We start from the raw sequence: 24,692 nt of genomic DNA, 5'->3' as shown, positions 1-24,692 counted from the left end.
CCAAAAAACTAGCCAGGTGTGGTGGCGGGCGCCTGTAGTCCCAGCTACCCGGGAGGCTGAGGCAGGAGAATCGCTTGAACCCAGGAGGCGGAGGTTGCAGTGAGCCAATATTGCGCCACACCACTCCAGTCTGGGCAATAGAGGGAGACTCCGTCTCAAAAAAAACCCCAAAACACAAAAAACAAACAAAAAAAACTCACCACCACCACCAGAACCCAAAACCAAATAGCCAAGAAACACAAAAAGGTGGTCTACTTCCCTGATCATCACAGAAATGCCAATAAATAAATAAATAAACAAAGCAAATTCTGAGTAGTTGCTAAAAACAGCCTAGCAGTAGATGACTGCAGTAAGTTGGTGGTGATGAGATGTAAAGGAATGTGGGTTGAATGTCAATTTTTGAAGTCAGGAGCGTTTTAATTCATGTTTCTTAGGTTTCACCATTGTAAGACTTGGTATTTTTCGCTGAGCGCGGTGGCTCATGCCTGTAATCCCAGCACTTTGGGAGGCCAAGGCAGGCGGATCATGAGATCAGGAGATAGAGACCACCCTGGCGAAAACGGTGAAACTCCGTCTCTACTAAAAATACAAAAAAATTAGCCGGGCGTGGTGGCGGGCACCTGTAGTCCCAGCTTCTAGGGAGGCTGAGGCAGGAGAATGGCATGAACCCGGGAGGCAGCGGAGCTTGCAGTGAGCGGCGATCGCACCACTGCACTCCAGCCTGGGCGACAGAGCGAGACTCCGTCTCAAAAAAAAAAAAAAAAAAAAAAAAAAAAAAAATTAAAATTAGCCGGGCATGGTGGTATGTGCCTTCAGTCTCAGCTACTCCAAAAGCTGAAGTGGGAGGATCACTTGAGCCTGGGAGGTCAAGGCTGCAGTGAGCTGTGATCACACCACTGCATTCCAGCCGGGGCAACAGAGCGAGACCCAATCTCAAAAATGAATACAATTGTTTATCTAGACTAGTAAGAAATTAGGCTCATTTTGATTATGGTTCATAAATAGTAACTGAGTATGGTAAAAGGATTATGATGACTAGGTACAAATTAAAAATCTCAATCATTTTACCTTCGCTCCCCAAAGGTTTTCTTTAAAACAAACAAAATAATTTAAAAATAATACATAACTTTAAAAAAATGACAGAGGTGAAAGCTACATGAATGACACTGCATCTGATTTTATACTCACAGTCTAATCCAAACTGAAGTTCCCAATGAACTTTTCCCAGTCTCCCTATTTGATTTCTTAAATAAAGGAATTTAGTAAATAATGAGTACAGGGAACTAAAAGGTAAAATTCACCTTTAAAACAGTAATTTATCAACTTTTAAACTAAGAGTGAGAAAGCTACCACAGACTGACTTTTATGTAATAATAAAAAGTTTAACATCACTCATTGTCATGTTTTTAAAAATGAATGAAATATTACTTATCAAAACTATATACAAAAAGTATCTGCACTAAAAGTTGCCAGCTTAATCATGGGAAATCTCTTATAAGGCTGCTTAAAGCTTCATGTTTTTTACTAAAATTGGTAGACTGTGAGAATGTGTAAAGTCAATTTTTGAACTATTAGTACTTTTTTTTTTTGAGACCAGGTTTCACTGTTGCCCAGGCTGTTGCAGTGTCATGATCTCGGTTCACTGCAGCCTCAACCTCCCAGGCTCAAGTGATCCTCTCCCCTCAGCCTCCCAAGTAGCTAGGACTGCAGGCACCCACCACCACACCTGGCTAATTTTCATATTTTTTGTAGGGACAGGGTCTTGCCACATTGCCCAGGCTAGTCTTGAACTCCTGGGCTCAAGTGATCCTCCCACCTCGGCTGGGATTACAGCCGTGCAACAAAGCAGCTTGGCCCTATTAGTACATTTTAATCAGAGATTAGACTATGTTACATTTTAAATTTCAGTTTAAAAAAATGATTCACACATGTTATACACAAGGACCCTTTTAATCCTGCATTTTCCTGTAGTAACATCCACTGCCGGCTATCTATGGATTGAAGCTGCATTTGCTAAGAACTGTGAACATGAAGAAACTTTGCATGAAGTCACATGTTGATACAGGCACACAGACATCTTTCAGCACCAACAGACGACATACGTAATACACACCAGATAGTCTCGATGGATAAATTAGTTTCACCGGTAATTCTATTTAGTAAAATCCACAGTTAATGCAGAATTCCATTTTTTAATTTTACATCTTTATTACACATTTTTCTAATACTTTATTTTTTAAAAAACACTCATTCAAGATTGTAATTTGCATGGCAATAAACAAGGGTTCCATGGGTTCTAAGTTTAAGTGTCCACAGCAATTTAAAACACCACAAGTCCTCTTTCCAATTTGCAGCACCTGACTTTAAAGTTTAAATTCATCTAATGCATCATTAAAACTGTCATTTTCTCTTGTGAGAAGACATGTTTCAATTGCTATTTCCAGGACTATATATTGAGGATGGGTGTACAGTATTTTTAATGGTTAGCAGAATTTTACTCACATAATTTATAGCCAGAATAAGAGCCTCTAGCCTCTCCGAACGGCCTTCCACTCAGAACAATGATGATGATAAATGTCTAAAATGTTTCTGGGGTACTCCACTTGACATTACCAAACATGTTTCCAAATAATCTTAGAAAATATGATTCTTTAAACATATGCATAATATTCTACCACACAATGCACCATCACTTCTTTAACCATTTTCCAATTGTTCATTTATAACATTTGCAATTTTTCATTATAAATAATATTGTGATGAATACTTTCATCTGTAAGTTTTATGCAAGGCTGATTATTTCTTCTGTCTTCTAATGTCAAAGAAGTGGCTTACTGGTTCAAACAGTGCACATACATGGTTTAAGGCTTTTAGTATACTTTACCAAATAATCTCCAGAATAGCTCGAACAACTCCTACCAACAGTATGTTATTGTGCCCATAGGGTGGACTTCCCAACAACAAAGCAAATTCAACTTCAACCACAAATCTATTAGATTCTCACCCATCTCAAAACTATCACATCAAAGAAGCAAGGAGACATATTACTGGTGAGGAAGCCAAATCCAATTCTTTTAAAAAAATCACTCAGCTTTAGATCAGTAAAACAACAAAAATGCTCCCCACAAAAAGTCTACCGGGTTTTTCAAAAAATAAAGTTAAAAAGAGAGAAAGAGAAACTCAGGCTAGGCGTGGTGGCTCACGTCTGTAATACCAGCACTTTGGGAGGCCGAGGTGGGCCAATCACGAGGGCAGGAGTTCAAGACCAGCCTGGCCAACATGGTGAAACCCTGTCTCTACTAAAACTACAAAAATTAGTTGGGTGTGATGGCGGGCACCTGTAATCCCACCTACTCGGGAGGCTGAGGCAGGAGAATCACTTGAACCCGGGAGGCGGAGGTTGCAGTGACCCGAGATCACACCACTGCATTCCAGCCCAGGCAACAGTGCGAGACTCTGTCTTTAAAAAAAACAAAGAGACAGAGAAAGAGAAAGTCAGTACCAAATGACCAAAATTTTTTATTTGACTAAATTCTATTCATGCATGAGCATGACAGTCTCCCGTTTATTTGACTTTGGCAATAAAAAAACAAGCAGCCTTATACAGAACAGTGAAAATGCCAAGGACGAGGGCAGTCTACAGTTTTACTGTAGAATAAATATATATATATATATTTTAAAAGGCCTCTCTCCCTTTGGCCATATCAACTTCTCAGTTCAGGCCATTAAATATAGACGAATTTTCAAATTCACTTCTTTACTTCTCCAAGATCTTCGATGCTGTCATCATCTACCTATAAAACACAAATAATTATACCTCGTGAGTTGTGCTTGCAATTAAGAAAAAATGGAAGCAATTTGCTTTAAAAACTTACTTCTAGCGATGTATGTGTTCCACGTACTCACCTCTGGCCATTTTTCCTGAATGACGTCAATTATGTCATCTGTAAAGTCTCCCTGAATGATAATTTCATCCTCCCCTGTTACTGAGGCACCACAGGAGAATTTTTGAGCAAAAAATCTTTGTGCTTCTTTAAGATCAATTTCTATTTTTTTAAAAAAAGAGCAAGAACTGTAATTGGAATTGTGCAAAGATGTTTTTCCATTTTGAAATTTAATCTACATTTTAAATTCATAAAACAGATTGTTAATGGGTTTTATATTCCTTTCAGAACAATACAAACTACCACAGAGATCTTAACAATGCAGTTTACACTTTCAAGGTCAAATAAAGGCTCAATATAGAAAAACAGAATCATCTATACTACCCCTAACTCATGTAAGACCAAAATAAATCCAGGGACACTTTATTTATTTTATTTTTGAGATGGAGTCCTTGCTGTCACCCAGGCTAGAGTGCAGTGGCGCAAAATCTCGGCTCACTGCATGCTCCGCCTCCCGGGTTCACGCCATTCTCCTGCCTCAGCCTCCCCAGCAGCTGGGACAAGAGGCGCACGCTGCCACGCCCGGCTAACTTTTTTGTATTTTTAGTAGAGACGGGGTTTCACTGTGTTAGCCAGGATGGTCTCAATCTCCTGACCTCGTGATCCGCCCGCCTCCGCCTCCCAAAGTGCTAGTGCTGGGATTACACGCATGAGCCACTGCGCCTGGCGCTTTTTTTTTTTTTTTTTTTTTTGAGATGGAGTCTTGCTCTGTTGCCCAGACTGGAGTGCAGTGGCTCGATCTTGGCTCACTGCAACATCCGTCTCCCGGATTCAAGCGATTCTCCTGACTCAGCCTCCTGAACAGCTGGGATTACAGGCATGTGCCACCATGCCTGGCTAATTTTTGTATTTTTAGTAGAGATGGGGTTTCACCAAGTTGGCCAGGCTGGTCTCAAACTCCTGACCTCAGGTGATCCACCCATGTCAGCCTCCCAAACTGTTGGGATTATAACAGGCATGAGCCATCACGCCCAGCCTCTTTTTTCTTTTTAAGGCTGGTCAAGTGAAGCAGTGGGAGTAAAGAAGGAACAAAGAAATCTGTAAGTGGTTGTGATCATTTAGTTGTAAACACCATCGTACTCAGACCGGACTATTGATTGTTTTTCAATCTGTGTTGTCTTACAGAGGGATCATGGTTTAGATTTTCACCCAGTTTCACTACTCATTCAAGGCTTCCAGGAACTGAGGGGCTCTAAAGTAGGATGTTCTGCCACCTTTCTCACCCTCTGCTGTCATTCCCAGAGGGGATGAGCCATTTTGCAACCTTCTGCCACCATGCCTGCAGAGGACAGAGGAGCAGCACTGGCTGGTTTCAAACAAAATCCTCCCCAGCCCTCCTCATCCCACATAAAATGTGCCCAAGCAGGAATTCCAGAAAGTAAAAAGTACCCTCTATAGAAGATTTTTGACATTTCTCTAAAATTTGATTTTGAAGGTGTAATTAGAAATGCAAAATTTATCTTCTTAGCAAAAAACAGACCTGTGAAGTTTTCATGGTATGTGAGAGAGAGATAGAGAGATAGAGGGAGACAGAGAGAGAAAACAGTTCACACATTTTAAATATACTTAACCCTGAACTCACCAAAAGTTGCAAGGCCACACACTCTTGTCACATATTTCTTCTTTGCTCTGGGAATTTTGGCTATAGTAACCTTTTGTGGTACGGTCTTCTTTTTCTGTTTTATTTGACCCCTTCCACCTTTATTTATTAAGAAAGAGCTTAGCATTAGTTGTTTTGTTTTTGACATAATAAGAGAATACTGTCTTTAAATTTATTAATTTTCAAAAGGTTTAACTTTCTTTTTCTCTAATACAAAATTACTAAACACATCCAGGTATTCATTCAATAAACACGTATTAAGTACCTACTATGTGCCCAGCACTGGGCTAAGGGCTGAGGATACAAAGATGAACAGACCATAGCCCCTGCCCTCCAGGGACTCACAGTCTAATGAAGAGAGTAAAAAAAAAATTACAGCAACCTGATATATACAATAATAGGATCCATGAATAAGACTTTATGATAGCTTTGCAGAGCAACAAGTTAGTCTGCTTCCAGAGGACACAGAAAGTTTCCGAGAGCAAGTAACATCTAGGTGGAGTTTTGAAGAGTAAGGAAAGGTCCAGGTAACAGCAAAAAGGTTGGAGAGGCATAAGAAAGGACATTCCAGGGAAAGGGAACAAGTACAGAGATAAGAAAAGGCATTATATTTGGGAACTTCACTTGATTGAAGGATGCTTATGAATATGTAGCAGATGAAGTCAGAAAAGCAAAAGATTACATACATAGCAGCCACTGGATCTGTGTTTCAGTGGATCTGTGAAGAGTAAGACTGATAGAAAGGCCCCTACAGAGGTTCCTGCATTAGCTCAGGCAAAAAATGGAAAGTAAAGCAGTGCCAACAGTAATAGCCACTAGGCCACAGGCAGGAGAGGAGGGAGGAGAAAGAACAGAAGCTCGAACTGAGTGAAGGGAGAGAGAGAAAGTAAGATGGTTCTCAGGGCTCTGGTTTAGATGACTGAATAAATTGTATGGTCACTAACCAAAACAGAGAAGAATCATCAATTTGGGACTTGAGACTCAGCAAGCTTAATTTCCAAAGTGCAGTGTTTGAGGTGCTTCTGGGATCAAGCACACTTCTAGGCTAGAGACACAGGCCAGATTCAGAGATACAGATTTGGGAATTTTAAGTGTAGAGTGGGCAGCGGAAGTTAGGAATGTGATAGAATCATCCAACAAGAACATGCAGAATGAGAAGTGGGCCTAGGACAGAATCCTGAAAAACACTGACTTTTAAAGGACAGAAGGAACAGAAGTCCACACAGAAGACTAAGGAGGAGTGATAGGAGAGCTAGGAAGGAACAGAAACTAAGGAGTGACAATGTTTCAGCAAAGAGGGAGTGCGTATGTGCTTATTATTTAGCAATGACTAAGCCACTGCTGACCCTTACCAGAAGAGCTTGCAGTGGTCAGGAAGTCAGGTTAGGATGGACTGAGGAGTGAAGAGTGAACCACAGAACAGAACGGGGGATAGTGAGTCTGGCCTTAGTAAAGAAATCTGGCTAAGGAAAGGAGAGGGATAAGGCAAAGAAAGACATGAGCTTTGGGGAGAGTTTTTTTTTTTTTTTTTTTAAGACACAAAGTCCTGAAAATATTTGTAAGTGAGTTTCAGTCATAGGGAGAATAATGAATGAAAACCAAACAGGTAGGTACAGGATCCACAGCATCAGGAGTTGGTCTGAGAAGAAGGAGTGAGTCAAGCATATGCAACAGCTGTAAAACAAAGTTTTCAACTGAGCTATCAGAAGTAATAAGAAGATAACATCTTTTATATAAATGTCCTCACTCTACTTAAATAGAATACACAGGAATTTTAGCTGTCTGTTTTTTACATACAAACAGGGCAAATAAGCATGTTTTCCTAGGTCCAATTTACTGACAAAGTCCAAATCATACCACATCCAACCATGATCTTGAGACTATTAGTATGTGCCCCTCTGTATGATATACATGGGGAACTATAGTAACAGGTACATGGTATTAACACTGGGAACCTCCTCCTTTTTGTAAGAGATGAGGTCTCACTACGTTGCCCAGGATAGAGTGCATGGCTATTTGGAGGAACGATCATTACACACTACAGCCTTGAACTCTTGGGCTTAAGTGATCCTCCTGCCTCAGCTCCCTAAGAAGCTGGGACTATAGGCACCCACCATTGCGCCTAGCTTTGGGAACCCTTTTAATTACTTACGTCTTCTATCGTAGTGACGGTATGACTGTACAAATCAAGATATGAATTTAGGTCTTACCTCTCTTCTGTTTTTTCTTTTCCTCTTCTTCCCCTGCTGTTCCTTGACCCTCACTAATTCCAGCTTCTTGTTTGGGTGAATTTTCTAGATATAAAAATGAAATACAAAAGCATGAACATCATCTCACACTGTTAAAAAAAAGAAATCACCTTTGAGCAACCTCATATACAAATAAGGCATCTTACCAACAGCTGAGCATGACATTTGTAAAGCAATGGATTACACTGCTAGATTCCTATTCAACCTAGTTCTAAAGTCATTATGGTAAGTGTATGGTAACAGAAGAGAAAACCCAGTCTTTTGATATGTGAGGGCTAAAATTTTTAGCCACAAGAAGGGAGCACAAAACACTTGGGCTCTGCAGGAGTGCTCTAGCATCTAAACTTACTAATTTTGTTACCATCTGGAGAACAGCTCCTCACCCGCTCAGACATGATCCTATCCCAGTAAGGTCCTGTTCAGGGCCAACCATGTAGACTGAATATAAAACCAGACTTGAGGGTTTTTATTCAACCACTGACAGTGATGAAGTAGCTACCAGCCAAAAGGGACTTATCAAGTTAGGGATTTGTGTGTCAGAGAAATCACCTGAAAGTCAAGGAGCAATGAGTGGGGCAGCACTGGGTGTCTCTGGGCCGGCCTGTTCCCAGACCAGGCTTTCTCTTCTTCCTGCTACTGCCTTCATTTTTACCAATCTTGCAAGAGAAGCCATCAATATGCGCAAACTGAGGAATTCTGTTCCTCCACAGTCTTCCCACCTCCGGCAATGGCAACTCTATTTTTTTTTTTTGATACAGAGTTTCACTCTATCACCCAGGCTGGAGTGCAGTGGTGCAATCTCGGCTCACTGCAAACTCCGCCTCCCAGGTTCGCGCCATTCTCCTGCCTCAGCCTCCCAAAGTAGCTGGGACTACAGACGCCCACCACCATGACCAGCTAATTTTTTGTATTTTTAGTAGCGACAGGGTTTCACCATGTTAGCCAGGATGGTCTTGATCTCCTGACCTTGTGATCCACCCACCTCGGCCTCCCAAAATGCTGGGATTACACGCGTGAACCACCATGCCCGGCCAGCAACTCCATTTTTCTAGTTGCTTAAACCAAAACCCTAGATGTCCCTTTTATTCACACTACACCCAACAAATCAGAAAATCCTGTCAGTTCTACCTTCAAAATATACTCCTATCTGACAACTTTTCACCACCTCCCCACTACCATTCTGACCTCAGTCATCACAACAGCCTCCTGTCTGGTCTCCCCCTGCTTTTCTGCCTATGACCCTCTTTTGACATTTTTGTTTGTTTTTTTGAGACAGGGTCTCGCTCTGTTGCTCAGGCTGGGGTGCCTCAATCTGCTGGGATCAAGTAATCCTCCTGCCTCAGCCTCTCGAGTAGCTGAGGCTATAGGCTCATGTGCCACCATGCCCAGATAATTTTGCGTTTTTTGTAGAGACAGGGCTTTACCATGTTGCTCAGGCTGGTCTCGAACTCCTGGACTCAAACGATTCACCTGCCTCAGCCTCCCAAAGTGCTGCAATTACAGGTGTGAGCCACCACTCCCGGCCTCTTTGGTTTATTCTTAGCAGAGCAGCCTAAGTGATACTGCTGAAACAAGTCAGACCTTATCACTCTTCTGTTTAAACTCCTCCAAGAGCTCCTCATCTAACTAAGAGCAAAAGCCAAAATGGCCCACACTGCCCAACCCGGTGTGGTCTACTCTTACTTCGTATCAAACTCTTCTCCGGTCCTTCAATAAGCTCCAGACACAAAGGCTTACTTGTTGTTTCCTGAATATACTAGCAGAGCTTCTGCTCAGGGCCTCTCCTCAGGCTATGTCCTCCGCCTAGGAATGTTCTGCCAGATATCCAAATGACTCATTCCCTCAGTTCCCAAAAAATCAACTGCCACCTTTTCAGCAAAATCTTCCCTGGGTACTACCTAATATTTCAAATTCCTTCCCACCAATTCTCATCTCCCCGTTTCCTGCTTATTACTGTCTACATACTATATGTTTTGCTTATTTAATCTGTCTCCCTTTCTAGAATGTAATTGCCACAAGAGTAGGAAATCTTTTTATTTACTGGCTTATCCTCAGAATCTGAAACAGTGTGTAGCACATAGTATGCTTACAATAAAATCAATATATATTTGCCCCTGAATCATTTACTTTTTTTAATTTTGTTTTTTTGAGACAGAGTTTTGCTCTTGTTGCCCAGGCTAGAGTGCAATGGTGCCATCTTGGCTCACTGCAACCTCTGCCTCCTGGGTTCCAGCAATTCTTCTGCCTCAGCCTCCCGAGTAGCTGGGATTACAGGCATGCGCCACCATGCTGGGCTAATTTTACACTTTTAGTGGAAATAGGGTTTCTCCATGTTGATCAGGCTGGTCTTGAACTCCTGACCTCAGGTGATCCGCCCACCTCAGCCTCCCAAAGTGCTGGGATTACAGGCGTGAGGCACTGTGCCCACCCAATCACTTACTTTTTGTTTGTTTGCTTGAGAAAGAGTCTCGCTCTGTTGCCCACGCTGGGCTGGAGTGCAGTGGCACGATCTTGGCTCACTGCAAGCTCCACCTCCTGGATTCACACCATTCTCCTGCCTCAGCCTCCCGAGTAGCTGGGACTACAGGCGCCCACCACCACGCCTGGCTAATTTTTTTTTTTTTTTTGGTATTTTTAGTAGAGGCGGCGTTTCACCGTGTTAGCCAAGATGATCTCCATCTCCTGACCTTGTTATCCGCCTGCTTCAGCCTCCCAAAGTGCTGGGATTATAGATGTGAGCCACTGCACTCAGCCCATTTACTTTTTTTATATAAGAAAGTTGATATTCAGACCTATCCTATCTCAGAGAGAACTTAAACAGCTAACAGAGATAAATGTTAATTCTGTAATATCCTACTAAAGGAGGACTTTCGTATCTTTAGAATAATGCCATACATGCATTTGTCTCAGGTACAGAAGTTTAATGCAAGAAAAAAAATTTTCATACCTACAGTAAGTTTTGCAAATTCATTTGGAAAATTCTTCTCTAACCATTGTCTACATTTAGCAACATCAGGCATATATTCACAGTACTAGGAGAAAAAAAAAGAACTGAGTCACAACAAAACATTTTCAGTCAAACAATACGTCGTAATTAAAAATCACTCCCTATACTTGTTAATACAAAGAATAAAACAAACCACTCCCATCTGACTTCTTATCCACAGGAAATCTGTATTCAACCAGAATATGTCCCGTAAGAAATTAGATATTAAGAAGGATTAGGTACCTCTTCATGGAATCAGTTTATTTCTTCTCCCTCTATTTCTTGCTTTGAGCACATAAGTGCCTCATTTTCATGACTTGCTCACAGAGCCTGACTTAGAAAGTCTTACACACAATTTATTTGCTCTTTCTTTCCTCTGCTCATTCGTGTAGATTTTGGCATTAAGGTTACTCTTATTTTATGAGCTGACTATTCATAAGTCCTATGCAAAAATCCAAAATGCACAGCCATGTGCAAAAGATGCACATGTATGATTTAAGGTCTAAATTTAGAAAATAATTTATAAGACCATAAAATTATTCTAAACCAAAGTTCTCTATAAAAGGTTAAAGCTTTACTATCAAATAATCAAAAATGAAAAATAAAAAACAGTTCTCAAGGTAGCTTTAAAACTAAGAATAACTTCAAATACATAAGGTAAAAAATAAATAAATAAATAAAGGACTTACCTCTGTTGGTAATGAACAGACTGAGGAAATAAAAAGAAAAAAAGATTTGAAATGTTAAACCTATATGTACACACACACGCAGGGCTTATCCTTAACTTTTATACTTGAGAAAATGCTTCATTTTTACATTTTTCCTGTAAGTTTTCTATACCATTTTCTTTTTTTGTTGTTGTTTGTTTTTTTTTTTTTTTGAGACGGAGTCTCGCTCTGTCGCCCAGGCTGGAAGTGCAGTAGCCAAATCTCGGCTCACTGCAAGCTCCGCCTCCCAGGTTCACGCCATTCTCCTGCCTCAGCCTCCCGAGTAGCTGGGACTACAGGCGCCCACCACCACGCCCAGCTAGTTTTTTGTATTTTTTTAGTAGAGACGGGGTTTCACCGTGTTAGCCAGGATGGTCTCGATCTCCTGACCTCGTGATCCGCCCGTCTCGGCCTCCCAAAGTGCTGGGATTACAGGCTTGAGCCACCGCGCCCGGCTCTATACCACTTTTCAAATGCCACTCTTCAGTGAGGTAAAAGGCACATGGTTATGAGACTTTGGAGGTAAAAGGCACATGATGATGAGATGATACTATCTTGATTTTTTCATCTAAAGAGTGTCTCCGTCAGCTGATGGAGCATCAAAGTATGCTATTTTGTATATAATGAGATCTTACCATAATCATTTCAGTGAGTCAAAAATTAAGCTAAGACAAGAACAATTCCCCCATACAAAAGAGTTTGAAGGAAACTGGTTATTTCTTTTCTTTTGAGACATGGTCTCGCTCTGCTGCCCAGCCTGGGGTGCAGTGGTGCAATCATGGCTCACTGCAGCCTCCACCCCTCTGGGGGCTCAAACCATCCTCCCACCTCAGCCTCCCGACTAAATGGGTCTATAGACACACACTACCATGCCCAGCTAAGTTTTTGTAAAGACAAGGTTTTACCATGTTGCCCAGGCTGGTCTCAAACTTCTGGGCTTAAGCGATCCACCTACCTTAGCTTCCCAAAGTGCTGGGATCACAGGCGTGAAGCACTGTTCCCAGCCTGGTTATTTCTTCTGATAGTTTACCAAAACAGCCACCATTTTTTATTTATACTGACAAATTTATAAACTTTAGCTGCATTTTTACTACCACCTTTTTGCAATACATTTTTCTTTTTTTTTTTTTTGAGACAGAGTCTTGTTCTTTCTGCCAGGCTGGAGTGCAGTGGCACGATCTTGGCTCACCGCAACTTCTGTCTCCCAGGCTCAAGAAATTCTCCTGCCTCAGCCTCCCGAGTAGCTGGGATTACAAGCATGTGCCACCACGCCCAGCTAATTTTTGTATTTTTAGTAGAGATGGGGTTTCACCATGTTGGCCAGACTGGTTTCAAACTCCTGACCTCAGGTGATCCACCTGCCTCAGCCTCCCAAAGTGCTGGGATTACAGGTGTGAGGCACCATGCCCGGCCTATTTTTTTAGAGTCAGGGTCTTACTCTCCTCCAGGCTGGAGTGTAGTGGTGTGCCCATGGCTCACTACAGCCTCGAACTCCTCAGCTCAAGTAATCCTCCCGCTTCAGCTTCCCAAGTAGCTGGGACTACAGGTGTGAGCCACTATGTACAGCTAAGTTTTTTATTTTTGTAGAGACAGGATCTTGCTATGTTGCCAAAGCTTTTTCATATTATGCTACACAAGATCATGAAAGTGTAAAGCTAGAAGGAATCTTCGTTCAATCCTATCATTCAGTGTTACAGCCTGTACAGGCTAATAAGGGACTAGAAGAACTGAAAAAGCTTCCCAATTTTAACTGTAATTCTAATACTGCGTCAACTGTTTATTTTATTTTTAAGGTTTAGAATGGAATAGTTCAGTGTGTCCAATATCCTGAGATTTTTGAGGGAGAGAAAGGTGGTACAAGGGAGAGAAAGGTGGTACACCATGTAATCACAGCAATTACCACACACTGGGCACCTAGTATGTGCCAAATGCTTTACTATGCCTTGCATCCATTATTACGTTTACTTGCCGCAACTTTGTAAGACAAGAAGTACCATATCTATATTCTGATGATGAAAATGAGGCTTAGTGTACGTAACCACTTGCATCTGGATAATAGGATTTGAATCTGCCTGTTTCTGATGCTCATGCGATTAACCACTAACTTAGATTACACAAAGTAAACAAGCAACTTAGTGGCACCAGACAGCTGAAAATGATCTCCCTTCACCTTACCCTACTAACATTCTACCATGCTACCACACAATCACTATTTTATAGATGGGGCACTAAAAGAGTTAAATAGCTCATTCAATGACAAAGGTGGTATGTGGCAGAAGAAAACTGGAATCCAGCGGTTTTGTCCAGTTGAGTCTATTATAGTTTAGGGTTCTTTCTACCAAAGATCTCCCTGGTTAGCCACAGCCCCATATTCCTCACAGTTCAAGTTCAAATACTAGGCATAGTTGTTCAGCCACACTTTCAGGATATAACTATATAATTATTGGCTAAATACCATTACAGTAAATACTAAAGCTACAAATTTTATATACAATTTCAAATAATATTTAGTTCAGAAAAAAATAAATAAATTGGGTTCTTGCTCTGTTGCCCAGGCTAGAGTGCAGTGGTACCATCTCATTTGGCTGCAACCTCTACCTCCTAGGTTCAAGTGATTCTCGTAGCTCAGCCTCCCGAGTAGCTGGGATTACAGGTGTGTGTCACTACACCCAGCTAATTTTTGTATTTTTAGTAGAGACAGGGTTTTACCATGTTGGCCAGGCTGGTCTTGAACTCCTGGCCTCAAGTGATCTGCCCACCTTGGCCTCAGTCTCCCAAGTGCTGTGATTACAGGTGTGAGCCAACACACCTGGCCCGGTTCAGCAAAATTCTAATGCAATAAAAATTGGGGCAGCTCCTTTAAGTTCTTTAAAAAAGTCAATTTCTCTCTACAGATCACTTACTTATTTGGAAAGGGAAAACCTTTTCAATGCAAACATCTAGCCATCACCTTCAAACTTAGCATCACTAATAGTGAAACATCAGACATTATGAGCTTTTGATGCAAAGCAACATGACGAACAAAACATCATCCACGGAACCTTCTTGCCAAAATCTGTTTAACTTTAATCTAATTAAGCCTCTAGGCCGGGTGTGGTGGCTCACATCCATAATCCCAGCACTTTGGGAGGCCGAGGTGGGTGGATTACTTGAGGTCAGGAGTTAAAGACCAGCCTGGCCAACATGGTGAAATCCCATCTCTACTAAAAATACAAATATTAGCCGGGTGTGGTGGTCCACACCTGTAGTCCCAGGTACTGGGAAGGCTGAGGCAGGAGAACTGCTTGATCCTGGGAGGTAGAGGCTGCAGTGAGCTGAGATTGTGCCACTGCACTCCAGCCTGGGCAACAGCGAGAGCCTTCGTCTCAAAAAAAAAAAAATTAAGCCTCTAGACTCCACTTCGTCTCAAAAAAAAAAAAAAAAAAAATTAAGCCTCTAGACTCCAGTTTTTTTTTTTTTTTTTTGTTAAAGAGACAAGAGTCTCGCTTTGTCACCCAGACAGTAGTGCAGTGATGTGATCATTAACTCATGAAGCCTTGAACTCCTGGGCTTAAGTGTTCACCCCACTACAGCCTCCGAGTAGCTGGAACTACAGGCGTTTGCAACACCTGGCTAATTTATTTAAGTTTTTGTGGAGGCAGGGTCTCACTATGTTGCCCAAGCTGGTCTCGAACTCCTGAGCTCAAATGATCTGCCAGCCTTGGCCTCCCGAAGTGTTGGAATAAGAGGTGTGAGTCACTGTGCCTGGCCAAATGAGCAAAGTTACCACCACATGGAATGGGACTAATCCACAGCCAGGTACCTCTTGATAAAATGCACTGAAGTTAACAGCAGTTCTCTGATGGTCTTGACAGAAGATCATAAACTAAATCTAGTCTTAAGAACACATCAGAGCGGCCGGGTGTGGTGGCTCACGCCTGTAATCCCAACGCTTTGGGAGGCTGAGGAGGGTGGATCACGAGGTCAGGAGTTTGAGACCAGCCTGGCCAAGATGGTGAAATCCCATCTCTACAAAAAATACAAAAATCAGCCAGGCACGGTGGCAGGCGCCTGTAATCCCAGCTGAGTCGGGAGGCTGAGGCAGGAAAATCGCTTGAACCGGGGACGCGGAGGTTGCAGTGAGCCGAGATCATGCCATTGCACTCCAGTCTGGGCAACAGAGCAAGACTCCGTCTCAAAAACAAACAAACAAAAAAATGCCTTTCTATAACAGAGAATGAATAGCCACAATCAAATAATTTCCTGAAAGTCAGTATTTTCAATTACAAATTTCACTGTCAACAGTCACCAAAATCACTAATTTTGCACACAGTGTCACTAAGCCTCAATCATCTCATACTTTAAAGTCTTCTAAATTTGGGGAGGAGGGTGGAAAAAATAAAAAATAAAAATAAAGTCTCTTAAACTTGATTTCTGCGGCCAGTTTCAACCCATTTCAGGTACTTCCTCCTTCCTTCCAAACAGTTATTATCCGAAAAGATATAACCAATCACATCACTTCCCAGATTAAGAACTTTTCAAACATCTTATCGTACTTCTCCAGACTCAACTCCTACCACCCCATGGTCCAACAATGAACTTCTATCCATGCCATTCTTTTCAGCAAACACCTACTCATCCTTCAAGATTCTGCAAAATTTCCTTGAAGCTGATGTTATAATGGCTTGTCTTAGATTTTAATCCCGGCCCCACCATTTATACAATTGAGAAACTTATCATCAATAAAACCATAATATTTCAGTTTTGAAGATTAAATATACAAACATAAAATCCACTCAATACTTTAAGTTTCCCTTTTTTCAGTTCTCCCAAGTAGAACTACTGGTTGGTTCTTTATTCTCACTGAAGTCTGATCAGCCCTCTAGTATACAATTAGTACATTATAACTCACCTGTTAAAATGTTTGTCTTCCCAGTTAAGCTAAGTTTCCAGGAGATAATTATGTCTTACTTCTGTACATGGAGCACAAAGCTTGCCACAGAGCAGATGCTTAAAACGTGTTTCCTAAATGAATTCAAGCTGCTCTCTGAAACCCCAGACTTTAGCTGAGAGCAAATTCTCTAATTTGCATCCTTCTTTTTGCAAAAGGGTAAAGGGAGGGAGGGGGAAGGAATGATAAGAAAAATGCCTATGTCACTATCGCTTCTACTTTTCTCTTTAATCAGTTAGGTATTCTGTTGGAAGGTTTTCCCTCTTCTCTAAGCACTCCAACAATACGAAATGTCTGCCAAAACCACATCCAGTTTATTTCTCCCCTCTCCCTTGTCCTCAAATGTGATTAACTGCTTTATACTGTTGATCCTACCATCATAATTTATTTTTCAACCTCTCTTCCTCACTTATGCCACTCGTTTAAATGCTCATTAATTTTGTCTAAAGTTTTATTATAGCCTGGCTAATAAGCCTGCCTCCTTCAACTGTTATCTTGCTGCCAGATTCATCTTCATGTAACTTCACTGCTCCAAAATTTTCAATGGCTTACAATTATCTACAAATCAAGTGCCCCAGAACTTGACCCCAAACCACATTGCCGTAATTTCTGGCTGCCCCTCTTCATGAATTCCATATTACAACCAAACTGTAACACTCGAAACTCCCTCTACACTACTCACTATTAAATACTTTCCTACCTCCACACCTTTGCCCGGCAAGTCCAACCTTCAGCCCTTCTGTCTTGCCTGAATGCAACCTTTCCTTCAAATCCTCATTTGGCTGTGGCTGCCTCTATGAAGTCTCCCCCTAATTTCCTACAAATCTCTCCCCTCCTTAAGGATTAGTCCTTAATCTTTACTTCTTCTCTCTTTTTTTCTGAGACGGAGTTTTGCTCTCAAAGGCTGAGTGCAGTGGCACGATCTTAGCTCATTGCAACCTCCGCCTCCCAGGTTTAAGCGATTCTCCTGCCTCAGCCTCCCTGCCTCAGCCTCCCGAGTAGCTGGGATTACAGGTGCCTGCCACCACGCCCAGCTAATTTTTGTATTTTTAGTAGAGACAGGGTTTCACCATATTGGCCGGGCTGGTCTTGAACTCCTGACCTCAGGTGATCCACCCACCTTGGCCTCCCAAAGTTCTGGGATTACCGGTGTGAGCCACCGTGCCCGGCCTATTTCTTGTCTCTTTCTTTCAGCATTCATCATCTTCCCTGTGTAAGTTATGCGTAGACAGATAGAGCCTCTGCCAATTTACATGCCTCCACAGAACTTAGCCGAGGACCTTATACATCAGAGATACTAAGTAAAAATTGTTCATAGTCTTTGTAGATTGTTGGTTATGATGTGGACTCTTAACAATGTCATCATACTTTCTTACCAAGCTGGCTAACAAAATCCACTCCTTTTACAAAAAGGTAATGTTAGAAAGAAACTAAAAGGTACAGTCTATTCCTATCTCTACTACTGGTTTCTTCAATTAAGCATAAGAAGTTTTTACATTAAGTGGAAGTCTGTATTGTTCTGGAGAGAGTCGACAAGGTAGAAAGGCACCTTTCGGTAGCTTCCACTTTAGTCCTAGTTCACTGACCCTTTGAGGTCACAGGGAATAGATATTATTCTTTACTCACATACGTTTCCAAATTTAAAGTGGTGTTTCACAGGTCATCATCATATAAAAATGTAACAGAAACCTATATTCTGAGCATCTTGCTAAAATAAATGTGATCAGTTTTTCTCACATCTTCAGTTTTTGTGGTTTTTTTTTTTGAGACAGGGTCTAGCACTGTTGCCCGGGCTGGAGTACAATGGCGTGATCTCGGCTCGCTGCAACCTTGCCTCCCCGGTTCAAGTGATTCTCCTGCCTCAGCCTCCCAAGAAGCTGGGATTACAGGTGCCTGCCACCATGCCTGGCTAATTTTTTATATTTTTAGTAGAGATGGGGTTTCACTATGTTGGCCAGGCTGGTCTTGAACTCCTGACCTCACGATCTGCCTGCCTCAGCCTCCCAAAGTGCTGGGATTACAAGTATGAGCCACCGCACCCAGCCCCTTGGTTTTAATTCATAATTACAGAAAACTAAAACAAGATTTCTAGAGACTGACATTTTCACCGAGCTTTCAAACTTCTCACCAACTAAGCAATTCTCTATGTGGTAAAATCCACCCAGCTCACCTCGTTCCAGGTACACCCCAAGAATCTTTCTGACTTTTCCCTCTTTTTCCCTTAGAAAAGCTCATATACTGTCTCTCTCTGCTGCCAAATGCAGCATACTTGGATTCTTCCGTTTGGAGAAACTCAAATACACTGTATTGGAAGTCAGCCTATTATCTATCTCCAAATCTAATCTTTCTCAAAGTCATCATTTTTAGTGGTGTTCTGGTTTTTCAACTTTCTCAGTTGCGAAACATGGAATTCACCTAAATTTTTTTCTTTTTTCACCATTAGACTGTTTATCTTTTCTTTAATTAACCCTCTTTATTTACTTTTATACCGCTTACACTCTCAACAAGGCACTTATTTACCTCAAACCTACATTTCTGAAAGTGGCCTTCAAATTTGTGGGTTCTATTTCCTCCAAATAATGCAGCATATTAATCTCTTGTCACTTTATTTTCCTGCTCAAAAAACTATTAGGGGCTGGGCACAGTGGCTCACGCCTGTAATCCTAGCACTTTGGGAGGCCGAGGCGGGCGGATTACAAGGTCAGAAGATCGAGACCATCCTGGCTAACATGGTGTAACCCGTCTCTACTAAAAATACAAACAAATTAGCCAGGAGTGGTGGTGGGCGCCTGTAGTCCCAGCTACTCAGGAGGCTGAGGCAGGAGAATGGCATGAACCCGGTAGGCAGAGCTTGCAGTGAGCCAAGATCGCGCCACTGCACTCGAGCCTGGGCGACAGAGTGAGACTCCATCTCAAAAAACAAACAAACAAACAAAAAACCCGATTAGGTTGGTGCAAAAGTAATTGCAGTTTTTGCCGTTACTTTTAATGGCAAAAACTGCAATTACTTTTGCATCAACCTAAGTCCCTCATAGATGATGGAGACTATAGCAAAAATCTGAACTTCTCTAAGCTAGTATTCTCTAGAATACTCTGAACTTCTCATCTGACTTTCAGGGATAATAACATATAACATTTGCCGAGAACTTACCATGTGCCAAACATTGTTACGCATTTTCCTTGTGTTACTTCACTTACTCAAGAACCCTCTGACGTAGTCTCTACTATTATGCCCCATTTCATGGATGAGTGAATTGGCCAAGGTCACAATGTCAGTAAAAGGCAGAGCCAGGATTTAAACTGAGGTACACTTCAGCGTCTGAGGTCTCAACCCTGAAGACAAAATGACTTCATCCTACCTATCCTGGTTTCTCACTATACTCCAATCCAGCATTCTGCTACCATCTGCCCTTTCTTGTCTCTCCTGAAGATACTATAATAAAATTTGCTACTATATTGTTTTTATTAATCCCTTCCTTGCAAGTTCTACCCATCACCTAAGGCTTAACTCAAACCCTACTTCCTTGAAAACTTCTCTACTTCCCTCTGAACAAAGACCTCCCCCTTTCCTGAATGTCTAATTCATTGTTATAGTCAATACCATTTAATATTCCCTCGATGTTTCTCATTGACTAGACCTTAAACTCCTTAATGAAAAAGTATCCTTTTCCCCATCCTACTGCCTATATACCAATACAAAGTAGAGAAGGAAATGAAAAGAATAAACCTTTTGCCGGGCGCGGTGGCTCACACCTGTAATCCCAGCACTTTGGGAGGCTGAGGTGGACAGATCACCAGAGGTCAGGAGTTCAAGACCAGCCTGACCAACATGGAGAAACCCCGTCTCTACTAAAAATACAAAATTAGCCGGGCGTGGTGGCACATGCCTGTAATTCCAGCTACTCCAGAGGCTGAGACAGGAGAATCGCTTGAACCTGGGAGGCAAGAGGTTGCAGTGAGCCGAGATCACGCCATTGCACTCCAACCTGGGCAACAAGAGTGAAACTTCATCTCAAAAAAAAAAAAAAAAAAAAACCTTCTCCAAAAGATTAGGGGCCTCCTGTCAACATAAATTATCGGTGGGTTGGTCTGAATAGTGTAATACTATAAAAGCTACTTTAGGAATGACATAAGCAATTTAACAGCATGGTCTTCATATACTGTATTTCATCAATTCTAACGTATTTTTAAAATTTTTATAGGGCTACATCTTCTAATTATGTCATGTCCATCTAACTGGTATCACTTTTTCTTAGTGGAACCTAAAACAATAGTGTACCTTATAAAATATGGACTCCTAAATTTGATGAAAGAGTACAATAGCTCTCTACTACATCTGCCACACAAAGGTGAAGAAACCAAACTAGTATACTTTTCTAATATAGTAATAGCATTTCATGAACTAAATTCTCATGTTAGTTGCTGTACCTGGAACTTTATACGAATCATCTGACTTAAGACGTAATCATTATCTTCATTTTACAGACCTTAGAAAAGGACCCTGGGAAAGTTACTTGAATAGAGAAATCAAGTAACCTGCCTGGGGTCACAAACCCGGTAAGTGCTGGAGTCAAAATGCAAGCCCTGGTCTGTAACTCCAAACGCAAATAATATAACCAAGTAAGACCAATATTGTAACCTAACTCAACAAGCCCTACAAAAAGTTTCACCGCCTACTCTCTTGCTGAGGTACTGTGTGCTAAGTTTATTTCACTATCGAAGATACTCAATAAATAATGAATTGTTAGAATTTTTTAACTCAATGACATCATTTCACCTTCTACGGTACTTAAATGTCAGATGAGGTCTCTACTGTAGTCACAGAATGTAAGGTCCATGTGGACAAGGATCTTTTGACTTATTCACTATTCAAGCCGCAGCACCTAAAACATCACTAGGCACACAGTAAGTTCTGAGAAATATTTACTGAAAAAATATTTACTTGCCCTTTTACTGTCCTGTATCTTCAAATTTTTCTGAAAGTTTCCAAGATGCGAATACATACAGCATTTACAATTCACAAATATTTCTATATTGAAAATGAAGAAAAACACTTGAAAGTGAAAAAGATCTTGATTAAACCTAATGCATATATCATGATTCAAACCAAGAAGACTTTCCTAACTGTCCTACCACCCAACACTCCAACCTCACCTTCTCTCACTCCTTAATGGGCATCCTCCCTATACGATACACCATACAAACTCAAAGCTGCTCGCTTCTTCACAGACAGCCATCAGCCATCAAGTTTTTTCTTTTTTTTTTTTTTTTTGAGATGGAGTCTCGCTCCGTCATTCAGGCTGGAGTGCAGTGGTGCAATCTCCACTCACTGCAAGCTCCGCCTCCCGGGTTCACGCTATTCTCCTGCCTCAGCCTCCCTATTCTCCTGCCTCAGCCTCCCTATTCTCCTGCCTCAGCCTCCCGAGTAGCTGGGACTACAGGCGCCCGCCACCGCGCCCGGCTAATTTTTGTATTTTTAGTAGAGACCGGGTTTCACCGTGTTAGCCAGGATGGTCTCGATCTCCTGACCTCGTGATCCGCCCGTCTCGGCCTCCCAAAGTGCTAGGATTACAGGTGTGAGCCACCGCGCCCGGCCACCATCAAGCTTTTTCTACATAGTCGTTCGCTTTGTCTGGGACGCCCTTCCCCACCTTCTCATCCAGTCCTTGCCATCCTTAACTCAGGATCTTCCAAGAAGCCCTCCTTTGATAGCTAGACTAGCGTACACCTTGAGGACCTGCAGGCTGAAATAACCTAGCTGCACATCTCTATTCCAAACGGACTGTAAGCTTCTTCAGTCAGAGTAGCCAGACACAAATCACTCAGATTGGGAAGCTGTTAATTCATGCCTCCTCCTCCCCAGCACTCCTCTCCCCAGGCACAAATTCACCAAATGAAAAAGATGGGGGAAAAAGCTTAGTACCACCAAATGTCAAACTATTATTATAATGCATAAAAATACAGTGAGTAAAAGTCATTCTGTGGCTACCAACACTTGCCTCCACAATAAAGGACTCGAAGTGGGTAATCGGCATCTAACTTGGCACTGTTCCTTGAGTCTCCTTTGCAATCAGCCCCGCTGGATTCCGAAATGTCAGCAGCCATTTCACAAACCTGTAAGCAAGGAAAATAACACACCCTCACTATTTTAGAATGAAGACCCCAGAAGAACAGCATTCCTCTCAACAGAAATCCCCCCAACCCGAAGCTGTTTCAATTTTGTTGTTGAGTGGGGGACACAAGCTGCATTCGATTCATAAAATATAAGCAATCCCAGGCACAAGATCTCCTTGGTCCACAGACCTACAGGGAAGGAAGCAGCAAACGGACCATGAAGGATGAGGCAGAGGGACTCACTAGTAAAAAAAGAGGAAGCAATGGGGAAGGAAAGATGGGGTGAGTACCCTAGGCAGACACGGAGCAAAAAGGTCTAAGGGTGGTCTGGGAGGGATGCAAACTGCACTAAGAGAGAAGGGCTACAAAGGTGCCGAATGCAGAGGCTGGAAATGCCAAGGAACGAGGGGTGGGTCATCAGAGGAGCCCGGGGTGCACGGTGTGGGGCAGCTAAACGCCACGGGAAGGGCCTGGGGACTCTAAAAAGGGCATGGGAGGGGGCGGGGTGACCAGAGCCTAAGGAGGATGTGAACAGAAAACGAGGACAGAATGTAAGAGCACTGAGGGGACAAGGGCGACCAGGTCTGAGGCGAAGGAGCAACCCCGGGGACGCCAGAAGGGGCCCTTGTGGGCGGGGGTGTGGAGACGCCCGGCCCGGCCCCCTTCCGCCAGGCAGCATCTCAGCTTCCCCCACACTCTCTACGAGCTTCTGGGGAGCGGGAGAAGCACTTGGTGTCGTTACCCAGGCGGTCGCACAGGCCCCGCCGGCTCCGCTCCCGCAGCTATCGCCAGCTGAACCGACACATGCAACTCGCCTCCCCGGCCGCGGCCGCCCGAAAACCAGTCCGCCAGCAGCGCTCCCGCGAGACAATGAGCCTTTATCGCGAGACTCCGACCGCCGCTGGGCGGATGTCGCGAGTAGCCGGAAGACGGGGGCGGAGAAAAATTGGGGATCATGCGCCTTGCGCTCCAAGGCGGGGGCGTGGCCAAGCGGCCAAGAGGCGGGCCGCCGGTAGGCGGTGCTAGTCACCCGTTGGAGGGGATGAATCCTCGAGACGGGTGCGCCGAGGGGAGCGCGACTTGGAAACGCAGAGAGTGCACATGAGTCAGAAATGACTCCCTATTAATGGGCCGGAGGCTCATCGCCCCGGTGTCTGCGGTGTATCCTGGAGTTCTGACTAACCTCCAACTACTGCATAAATCACTCCTGTGCGGGGAGATTGCAGCCGGATAGAGCTTTTGGTTGCATTTTAACACCATACACTAAATTAAAGGAATGTTTTCTCCCTCCCTCACTTCCTTCCTCCCTTCCACCCTCCCTTCCTTCTTTCCTTCCTCTCTTCCTTTCTCTCTGCGGGATAGAGCGTGTGGTTGCATTTTAACACCATACACTAAATTAAAGGAATTCTTTCTTTCCTCCTTTTCTCTCTCTTTTCTTTCTCTTTCTTCTTTTTCTTTCTTTCTGTCTCTGTCTCTCTCTCTCTCTCTTCCCCTTCCCTCCCTCCTTTTCTTCCTTCTTTCCTTACTTCCTCCCTCCCTCCCTTCCTTTCTTCATCCTTTATGTGTTGACAGCGTCTCACTGTCACCTAGGCTGGATGGAGTGCAGTTGCACAAACACGGCTCACTGCAGCCTCGACCTTCCAAGTAGTTGGAACCACAAGCTATTCTCCTGCCTCAGCCTCCTGAGTAGTTGGGATTACAGGCATGCGCCACGACGCCCGGCTAATTTTGTATTTTTAGTAGAGACGGGGTTTCTGCATGTTGATCAGGCTGGTCTCAATCTCCCGACTTCAGGTGATCCGCCAGCCTCGACCTCCCAAGTGATCGGATTACAGGCATGAGCCACCGCACCCAGCCCAGGGGAAACTCTTGAAAAGATAATATCAATGCTATCTATGTGTCTTTCATTGCCCACAGTCTCACTTCCTAACAATAATTTTTTATCACCTTTGTGTTTACCTATCCTTATAGGTGTTCTAAATTGGAGTTAATCTACCCTATCTCAGACTTTCTCAGGAGGCTGAAGCCTGGTAGACTTAACCACGTACCTTGTGTCTCGTTTCATCTTGAGAAAATCCCTTCCTATTCAGCCTGAGTCCCGTTTGTGAAATGGGAATAACACTGCAATATCGGGAGAACCCACTCCCGATGTTTAACGTGGG

The 24,692-nt window shown here is 42.8% G+C and overlaps 1 protein-coding gene across 1 annotated transcript; it reads right to left on the bottom strand.

Annotated features, from left to right (window-relative positions):
• Positions 1-1,934: 1,934 nt before the first annotated feature.
• Positions 1,935-23,444, bottom strand: DENR (density regulated re-initiation and release factor). The gene is made up of 8 exons (XM_009181921.3): positions 23,273-23,444; positions 22,416-22,530; positions 11,469-11,488; positions 10,741-10,825; positions 7,755-7,838; positions 5,527-5,643; positions 3,907-4,046; positions 1,935-3,794 (listed from the first exon to the last, which is right to left on the bottom strand). Exons 2-8 carry the CDS (start codon positions 22,519-22,521, stop codon positions 3,750-3,752), a joined length of 597 nt encoding a protein of 198 aa, XP_009180185.1. The 5' UTR covers positions 22,522-22,530; positions 23,273-23,444; the 3' UTR covers positions 1,935-3,749.
• Positions 23,445-24,692: the final 1,248 nt, after the last annotated feature.

Source organism: Papio anubis, chromosome 9 (assembly GCF_008728515.1).
Source record: "Papio anubis isolate 15944 chromosome 9, Panubis1.0, whole genome shotgun sequence".
Classification (NCBI taxonomy): Eukaryota; Metazoa; Chordata; class Mammalia; order Primates; family Cercopithecidae; genus Papio; species Papio anubis.
The sequence above is the reverse complement of the archived record's forward strand: the minus strand, read 5'-3'. Positions and strand labels throughout refer to the sequence as shown.